The 9,803-nt window shown below is 36.6% G+C and overlaps 1 protein-coding gene across 1 annotated transcript; it reads left to right on the forward strand.

Moving 5' to 3' along the window:
* Positions 1–3,852: 3,852 nt before the first annotated feature.
* LOC145986813 (uncharacterized) lies at positions 3,853–9,791 on the forward strand. The gene is made up of 3 exons (XM_083121261.1): positions 3,853–4,000; positions 4,561–4,626; positions 9,473–9,791. The coding sequence occupies exons 2-3, from the start codon at positions 4,575–4,577 to the stop codon at positions 9,649–9,651; spliced, it is 231 nt and encodes a 76-aa protein (XP_082977387.1). The 5' UTR covers positions 3,853–4,000; positions 4,561–4,574; the 3' UTR covers positions 9,652–9,791.
* Positions 9,792–9,803: the final 12 nt, after the last annotated feature.

Raw genomic sequence — 9,803 nt, forward strand, 5'->3', positions numbered from 1 at the left:
CAAACAGACGCTGTCGGTACAGAAAGTGATGTGCACCGTGTTTTGGGACAGGAAGGGCATTTTGCTCATTGACTTCCTCCCCAGAGGTGAAACGGTGAACGCTGACCATTACTGTGAAACACTAAGGAAATTGCGACGTGCCATTCAAAACAAGAGGCGTATCATGCTTACTGCAGGTGTTGTGCTCCTCCATGACAATGCTCGTCCACATACGGCTCGACGCACAGCAGCTGTTTTGACGGAATTTGGCTGGGAGTTGTTTGATCATCCACCTTACAGTCCTGATCTGGCTCCCAGCGATTTTCACGTTTTCTTGCACCTCAAGAAATTCCTGTCCTCCGGTGAGCGTTTTGGCAAAGACGAAGAGCTGAAGACGTCTGTCACACGCTGGTTCCATTCACAGGCGGCAGAGTTCTACGACAGTGAGATCCAAAAGTTGATACCACGATACGACAAGTGTCTCAATTCTGGTGGTTGCTATGTTGAAAAATAGCTGAACCTTTGCTGTACCTGTTGCCAATAAATGGTTTCCTGAAACTGTGTTGGTTTTTTTTAAAAAAATAGGGAAACTTACTTTCTGGATGCGCCTCGTATTAATTGATATGTTAAATCAGACAAATACTCCGAAAATAATTATGAAGATAATATGGAACTAGATGATAAATAGGAAAATATTGTTTTGGTTTCAGGACACACTTAGAGAGCCCCGTGCCACTTCACAAGGATTACCTCAGGGAAGTCCACTGAGTTCATTATTATTTAATATATATATATATGAGAGGAATATTTCAATTTCATAATTCTGCAATAAAAATAATTCAGTATGCAGATGACTTGTGTATATTAGGATCATTTTGTAATCCATATGATGGTATTCAGAAAATAGAAAATAATTTTTATAAAGTGAAATGTTGGCTGGAGGGAATGAACTTTATCATATCACAGAACAAGTCAGCTGCTGTATGTTTTAATAACAAAGTGAACATAAATATCCAAATACGTTGACACAAATTGCTGGTATTCCATTTCAAAATAAAATAAAATATTTAGGAATTAATTTTGATAGAAAATTGACGTGGATGTATTTAAGGTATTTACAAGCTTATGGTGAAAATAATTTCAACATGCTCAAATTTTAGCAAATACGAATTGGTGTGCTCAACCAAGAATAATATAATGCTGTTATGTTAAAAAAAAAAGGTAAAGTGCTCCCCTGTGCATAGCACTACGCCATGAAGGCGTATAGGGGGTGTGGGGGTAACGCCCACATATAATGCTGTTATGTTACAAGAACTTTTTTAAGCCTAAGCTAGAATACGGATGCAGCATATATGGAAATGCTACAGAAGGAATTCTATGCAAGATAGATAGTTTAGAAAGAAAAGTCTTGAGGAGATCATTGGGATACTAATATTAACAGATGCTAAAAGTGTTTTATACAGTATACAATCTTCGTATAAAAAGTTATATAAGGCATCAGCATTGGTGCTTTACATAATAAGATTATATGATAAGTTAACTACAGAGGGAAGGACAATTAATTTTTCATATATACCAGCACATTCAGGGTTCCATTATAATGAAGTGGCAGATAAAAGTGCTAAAGAAGCAAGAATAATGGATCACAGAACGAATATATTATTATCATACACAGATATGTTGCCAAGAGTTAAAAACAAAATTCAACAAGATTGGGAGATATGGGTGTTAAACAAAAATTCACATATATGGGTCATTCATACAAAAATGTATTAAATTTAACAATAAGACTCCGTGGTTTAATGCATTTAATATACCCAGAAAGTTTTTAGTTTTAATACTAAGATTGAATTCAGGTCATATTCGTTTAAATCACCATTTATAGAAAATAAAGTTAGTTAATTCACCTATGTGCAAGTGCAATCTAGACCAGGAAGATAAGATGCTCATCATGTTATACTTCAATGTCCTTTTTATACCAATCAAAGGGAGATCTTATTCAAGAATCTAATAAAAAAAAGGAACTTCTCCCAACTTATTCAAGAATCTAATAAAAAAAGGAATACTTCTCCCAACTTCTTTATCCTCTTTAATATCGTTACCAGATGTAATAATTGTGTTTATCATTTTTAGATTTTTCCATGATATTAATATAGACATATGATAATAGTAAATATTCAAAATTTGTAACTTGATATAGTCATCAGATGTAAGAATGGTATTTATTATCAATTTTAGATTTTGCATGATATTGATGTAGATATATGTAAACAGTATATATTCAAAATTTGTAATTCAATGTAACAGTATCATGTTACATGTATGACTTATTTTTAGGACATTTGGTGTTGAGCTGGTATAACAGCTAAAACCAATAAAGTATGAATGAATGAATGAACTTATTTCATTTATCATCTAAGGACAAATTGATAATAAAGTGTCATGTTATGAACGGGTTATAAATATCTTGTGAACCTTGGATAACCTTCATGTAACACCTTCAAACTGTGATAAAAATAGTAACTTATGATTTGTAGCTTTGAAACGTCTCGTTAAAGTTGCCCTAAAAAACAATATCCATGAAAAATATATTTGTTAATGCAATTATCTATACACAACGGACATTTCCCTTCTGGTAACACTGCTTGTGTCTTGACCCCAGGAATGATAACAATTTAATGACGTTAATTAATGTGCTTCAATCATGCATATTTGTATTCTGTATTAGATGTGAAGAAGTACAAGTCAAATATAATATCTAACGGTGTGTACTCTTCCTTTCAGTCTACTGCATTAGTGAAGAGGAATTCCTCTCGAAGAATTGCAAACCAGGGGTAAGATGGGCGAAGGATTCTAATACGTGTAGATGTAGAAGTTTTGTAAACATTGGAAGAAATGCACCTCACTTGGAGAAACGTGGAGAATCAACCACGGGAAATGTCTGTAATGAGGACAGACACTACTAGCCTCCCAAAATGAGGGTACTGAAGGACCTCGGCGATTGGATCCAAAACTGGGGGACATGGACATTTTATTTTTTTCCCCTAATACATAAGGTTTAGCATAGGGCGGGGGCAAAAGTAGTAAAACGTTGGGAGAAGGGCAACTGCCCCCGCTAACCACCGCAACAGGCCTGTAACGATTTATTTCAAATAAACGGGCGTACATGGAAGTATGTACGTACATGGAAAGTCCAACATTTATGATATATAATACCTTCTCCTTTGGAAATAAACATGCGGTGGGAGAGAAATTTGTTGATTTTTACCGGTTAAGGTCAACTTTAATGCATGTTTGTTGTTACACTTTGTATTTCTATGTTATGTAACTTCGTCTTCGTCTATCTACAAATTCGAATTCATCGCTAAGATGTTGACACCGTCTAATTAAGATCATTAAAACCTGCATAAGAAAATTACAAATTTTGATCATTTACTTTCATAAGCTTTCTGGACTTTGATACAAGCTTATAGCACTATATAACACTATATATTATACTGGTATTGTCAGGCCAATTTCATAAGAATATTGGGGCATGATATTTTGCCAGTCAAAATAGAGATGAAATAATTTAAATTTGATTAATAAATAAGTAATTTAATTTTTTCATCTTGTACTTAATTCCATCATTCATGGGCAAGTTGAGAGCTGTAAAAAAAATTCCATCACTAAGTAAGTATGACGATATAGAAATTGTATTGAATGCTTATGTGATTGGCTGATATCTCATGTGTTTGTAGAAAAAGGATTGTTAGATATTTTATTAGTGCGATATGCATGGTACTATATTAAAATAAGTACCAGAAGTATGTGTGTGTGAGAGAAATAACAATAGAAGCAATAATATTTTCGTTGCTTGTAGAATACCGTAACGAAGAAGGGAGAATTGTTTAGGAATGTTTTTTTTCTTTCGTCTTCTTATTTTGATAAGACTATAAATGAGCGTAGGGATCTCCATCGTATACGTTGTGTAACTAAGAAATTAGTGGAAATTGGTTAATTGTCAGCAGTTGTTTAACAGGTACGTGTTTTGGGAGTATTTTTAAATTTCATTTTATGTACAGAGAAACTAATCAGAACAGAGCCTACAGTTTAAATTGGGATCCGAACAGCTATGTGCCTCCACTGGGTATGGATCCCGGGTCTCCTTGTTTACAACTGGAGTTAGGAAATGGAATTGGCCTTGCATGCACAGAAAAGTTGAGAAATTTGTAGCTGCTCCGGTTTTTTATTATTATTATTAATGCAACGCATTGTGTTATTATTGAAGCTATTGCAACTTCTGGAAAGCACATTTCAACAATCCATGTAAATTTTTGAAAACAATATTGGAAAACAGAAATAACTTCAAATTCTTAATATCAGACAGCATGTTTGTTAAATTCAAATCAAGTACAGTCGATGAACGCAAACGGTTATGACGAAAATACATCATACTTTTAGTAAAAATAAAATGGAAAGTGAACGTATTAGAAAGAACTCTATTTGGAAATATAAAAAGATTACTTGTATTTATTTAGGCTTCTTAACGATTTATGCTTGCACTATTTTTATATTTACACATAAATTGTTTCTTTCCAGAAACCGAAGTAGAAATGCGTCTCCTCTTTGCTTTGTGTGTTCTACTTGCGATGAACATAATTGCCTGTAAGTCTTATGTTCATATATAGTGAATTGAAATGTACACTGTTGATTTTCATTACACCTTATACAAAATTATCGATATATTTATATAGTTGTTCAAACTTCTCATCACTTTTCAATTTCATGCAATGTAAAATGATGCATATCAAATATTTAAGAGGATACAATTTAAACCTATAGACGCATGTGGATTTAAGAGTAAATGTTTGAAATCTCGATTGTACTGAGCAATAAGTAATCATGAATATTTATGGGAAGTGACGATGAAAGAATTTGTAGGAACACAGAAAATAATATAATTAATCAAAAAGTTATAATTTTTTTGCCTAAGTATTTTATGCTTGTAAATAGTTTTTATTCTATATTTGTAGAGTTCATATCTTACTGTATGAGCATAGGTTTTATGTGTTTAACAATATTTATGAGGATCCCAAGTTTTTTCCTACCTATAACATCGTTTGTTCCGGCATCATTATAACCTGGCAGGAATGAGAGACGTCCCAAGCGCAAATTTAATTAAATTTCTTTTTATGGTAAGGTAAGAGTAAGGTGTACACCCCAATGTCACAAAATTTGAGAGAATTGAAGCAAAGAATTACGGATGAAACCAATACTAATCCTCGTGCAATGCTTCGGCGAGTGATCGAAAACTTTAGTTCAAGAATAATTGAATATGAAAACATGAACGGTCACCATTTGTCCAACACTCTTTTTCACAAATAAAAATCTAATGTTTAAGCTTTCTTTTGGTAATAAATTTATCTTTATACAAAAAATTTAAGTATTTATTTTAATAGTTTTAAAAACGAAAATACTTCTGAGACAGCCCTTATATGAAAATGAAAGATGACTGTGGGCTGAAACTACCAAGGCGTATATCTTACATACGATTATTGCCACATTAAAATGATATTCCCAAGGTTATTAGAAGTATATATACAGGGTGACTGGTAATTAGATGTATTTTGATTTGATGATAGATCCCGGCCAGGGAATCGGTCCGCCTCGGCCAATATATTTCTTTCGGTAATTTTCATCCATACACTGTCGCACGCCCAGGCAGAAGTATGGATGGGCGTCATCAAACATCATTTGATCGAGCCATTTTTCCTGCACCAAATCTTAAATGGCATCACATATGAACATATTTTGAGGAACGGGATGGCAATGTTGTTGGAAGATGTGCCTCTAGTTACAAGACGTGACATGATTTACAAGCATGATGGCTGCCCAGCTCGATCCCCCGATCGATTTGACGCCTTGCGACTTCTACATTTGGAGCCACATGAAAGACTTAGTTTACAAGACACCGGTAAACTCGCAAGAAGAGCTAAGGGAGAGGATCTTAACAGCTGGCCAACACATCAAGGACACCATCACATCACGAGTTACGAGATCAAATGTCCGTAAAAACCAGCGTGTCTGCATTCGTAACGGAGTTGCCCACTTTGAGCAAGACGTGTAATGTTCTTTAATTGTATTGTTCATTGATTCCATCCACATGAAGATGAACAAAGTATTATTTCTTGTACACAAATGTGAATGTTTGCAACAATTGTAACTTGTTGGATAGCTGATGACACAAGGAAGTAATTTAAGTAATTTGTACGCTTCGTGTCATACCATTTTTGTTATTAATACGTTGCCAAGTAAACTAAGAGTGCATTTTTTTATCATCACTTGTTAGTTTAGACCCACCCGGTACTTACATGTGATTGTTATTTGGGAAAAACTTTTTTTTTCAACGAACCACATATTTGTTAGCTATCAGAAAATGCTGAAATAAGTTCCATACAATGAGCAGTTTCTTCTCAATTCGTATTTTTATGTGGAAAATTGTCATTTTTTAAAGAAACAATAGAAAATCGATTATCTCGAGAACTACTAATTTTCGGACGGGGTATCATATGGTCAAATTTATTGCAAATTGTCTCTACTTTAACCCCTTTCAGGGAATACATCTAATTACCAGTCACCCCGTATATTCCATTGTAAACGCTCGAGCGTGAGAGACTCGAACGAGTACGGGCGAGCGAAAGTGGTTCCATGCAGTACTCTAGTCAAGACGATGAGGGTGATTGGCTAAAGCCCGGTATCCACTTGTTCCAATCAGCGTATCGTATCCCCGTCCCGTACCAATCATTGATACGATACGGACCCCGATTTTTCGCGTATCATCACTGCGTTCCGTATCATCTACCCTGTAGCATGATTGATATGGGAGTGCGATACGGTTCACAGTCTGGTCTCAAATGACGATGAGTACACTGCAGCAAGTGGCAGCAGCCGCGTATATTTTCATTAATTACGTTTTATCGAAAAAGAAAAAACGCAAATCACCAGATTGGTGGATGACAAATATGTACGCGAACCGTGAACTGTACAGTGGAAACAGCTTATTGGCAGACTTGCGGTTCCAGCAGATCAGCGGATTATACAAAACTTTACTCGGATGCATATACATATATATATATACCGTGCGTTCATTTCGATCTGCAGCCGAGAGATCGGGAGAAGCGTGGCGGGCGGCGCTGACGGAGATGCCGACATTTGCGGCCTGTAATGCCCGCTTATTTTTATAGACATATGCAGACATTTATATAAATATTGCAAAACGAGCACTGTGTTATAACACGCAAAAGTTCTTCTGTAATTCATCCAAGTTCTGCTCTTATATACACAAAAAAAATACGCTTTAGAAACGATGTTAAGAGCCACAGATAATAAAACATTTTAATCATAGTTTTGACCAGTAAAGTCCTGCTTAAGTTTATATCCTTGAAAGAGTTTTGTGCCGATGGGGATCGTTTGGAGGTTTTGAATGTGCAACACTGTATCAAGATTACGCTGTAGAAGAAACCGTTAAAAGTCAATAGTGTTCGTGAGCTTCCTTGCAATCCGAAATCTCCGAGCTCGAGTTTTTTGTTCCTTCGCGACTAGATGAAGACAGAGTTGTAAATATAGTGGCGAGCAATGTAAACCAAGAGCGTGTTAATTTCGTACTGTGCGCAAGAGTGTTATTCTTGGTTACTTGCAGTTACTTGTTTGTGTTATTGTAGTGTGTATGTGTGACGTGTCAGTGAGACGATTGGAATGCCAGCCGCAAGATTCACGTTAGAACAAAGATTTTTTTATGTATGACACGTACCTACGTGAAAACAAACTCATGTCGAGACGTGTGTAGGTAATTTGTACAGAAATTCCCATGCGTTTCAACTCCACACAGAGATACGGTTAGACATCTTGTCCTTAAATTACGAGAAACTGTATCGTTAAATTTTAAAACACCTAAGCAAAAACGACGGATTCTAACCGAAGCAAAACTCGATGATATTGGTGCAGCGTTAGAACGTTCTCCAAACAAACCTCTACGCCGTGTTTCACAAGAGGTGGGCGTGTCAAAATCATCGGCACATACAGTCACTAAGCTACTAAAATTAAAACCGTACTCTTGTAACACAGGTTAGTGCTCGTTTTGCAATATTTATATAAATGTCTGCATATGTCCATAAAAATAAGCGGGCATTTCAGGCCGCAAATGTCGGCATCTCCGTCAGCGCCGCCCGCCACGCTTCTCCCGATCTCTCGGCTGCAGATCGAAATGGACGCACGGTATATATATATATCAATAAATGCAATAGTATTTTCCTTATCCCACTCCATAATAAAGATAATAAAGAAAATAAATTGACAATGGGACGTACTGTCATTCACAAAGCTCACTAAACACTGAAGGATGATGCAACGAGGCAACGGAACGTGCGCATGCCCGTCTACGCTACCCCTCCATGCGTATCGTATCCTTGTTTTATGTGACGGGGAAAAACCGCTAAATGAGCGATCGGGTCCGTTGCGTATCTTTTCTCACATTTTGAAACGGAGCATTGCAAGTTTTTTCGAATAAATTGATACGGAACGGGGACACGATACGCTGGTTTGCAGCAAGTGGATAGAGGGCTTTAGACAAGGCTCGTCCAAACTACGGATCGCGAGCCCCATGTAGCCGACAGTAGTACGTACTTATAAACTACACTTAGTATGTAATGCATTACGTTTGAAACTTAGTAAGTACGGCCTATATAGTGTAATTTGGCCCATGAGGTATATAAATAAGTTTGGGCAACACTAGCTTAGACGAAACAGGCGAACGACAATCACCATGGAACTTTTATTTTCTGGCGGAAACTGGAAACCACAACCTTATTCATGTGCTTCACTCCGCTTCTCTTTAGTGTCCTCTCTTTGATATATGTTAAAACGGACGACGATCCCCATACTCATTAAATTCTCTTCATTTTCTATCATATTCCAAAGATATCAAAGAAATTTTATTCTTATGTGTATCATTTTATACAGAAGCAGTATGAGAGAGAAAACAAATTCTGATTGTTTAATAAAAATCAAAAGTGCATTCTATATTTTGTGGTGTTATTATAGGCTATGAAAGATGAATTATAGATTGTTAATAAATAAATTGTTATTCAATATGGCCTGCTAGCCCATTGGTCGAGGACGGTATTACTTATTAAGTGATAGAAAACTTGTACTGGAAGGTTTAATCTCAATGAGAGGGAGGGGGAGGAAGAGAGAGGGAGAAATGGGGAAACAGAGAGACAGAGAAAGAAAAAGAGATAGAGTAAGGAAAAAGGGAGAGGAGGAGAGACAGAGAACGGAGAGAAAGATACTGAGGAAGCGAGAGATAGAAATAGAGAGCAACAGAGAAAGAAGGAGAGAGAGAGAGAGAGAGAGAGAGAGAGAGAGAGAGAGAGAGAGAGAGAGAGAGAGAGAGAGAGAGAGAGAGATAGATTAACACAGTAGGGTAATGAATGCTTATTTGTGTCTCTTTCAGTCTCCGCTCCAAAGCTTCCCAAGAACAAGACTTGCACTCCAGGGACGATGTACAAGAAGGGCTGCAACGACTGCCGCTGCACAGAGAAGGGAATCGCCATCTGCACCCTCAAGGCCTGCGTCAATCTCCCCCCGAGACCCCACACTTCTCAAACACCCGTCAATAAAAAAGCTCAGTAGCCACAACACTGAGTTATCCCTTCGACTATCGCCACTCACCCACAGAGCCTCTGCATCATGCTGTGATGGACGACGTGTCTATACATTACTATATCCGTGTTTATGATGTATTTAAAATGCACAAATAAATTAGCACAAAGCAACAACACCAT

The sequence above is a fragment of the Lepisma saccharinum genome, chromosome 4 (genome assembly GCF_977018435.1).
Source record: "Lepisma saccharinum chromosome 4, izLepSacc3.1, whole genome shotgun sequence".
NCBI classification, from domain to species: Eukaryota; Metazoa; Arthropoda; class Insecta; order Zygentoma; family Lepismatidae; genus Lepisma; species Lepisma saccharinum.

What these genes read in the sequence shown, in the direction of transcription:
- LOC145986813 (XM_083121261.1), top strand. Translation starts at nt 4,575, where the DNA reads ATGCGTCTCCTCTTTGCTTTGTGTGTTCTACTTGCGATGAACATAATT. An exon ending in TGCGATGAACATAATTGCCT is followed by an intron (nt 4,627 to 9,472) that starts GTAAGTCTTATG and finishes TGTCTCTTTCAG; the next exon opens with TCTCCGCTCCAAAGCTTCCC.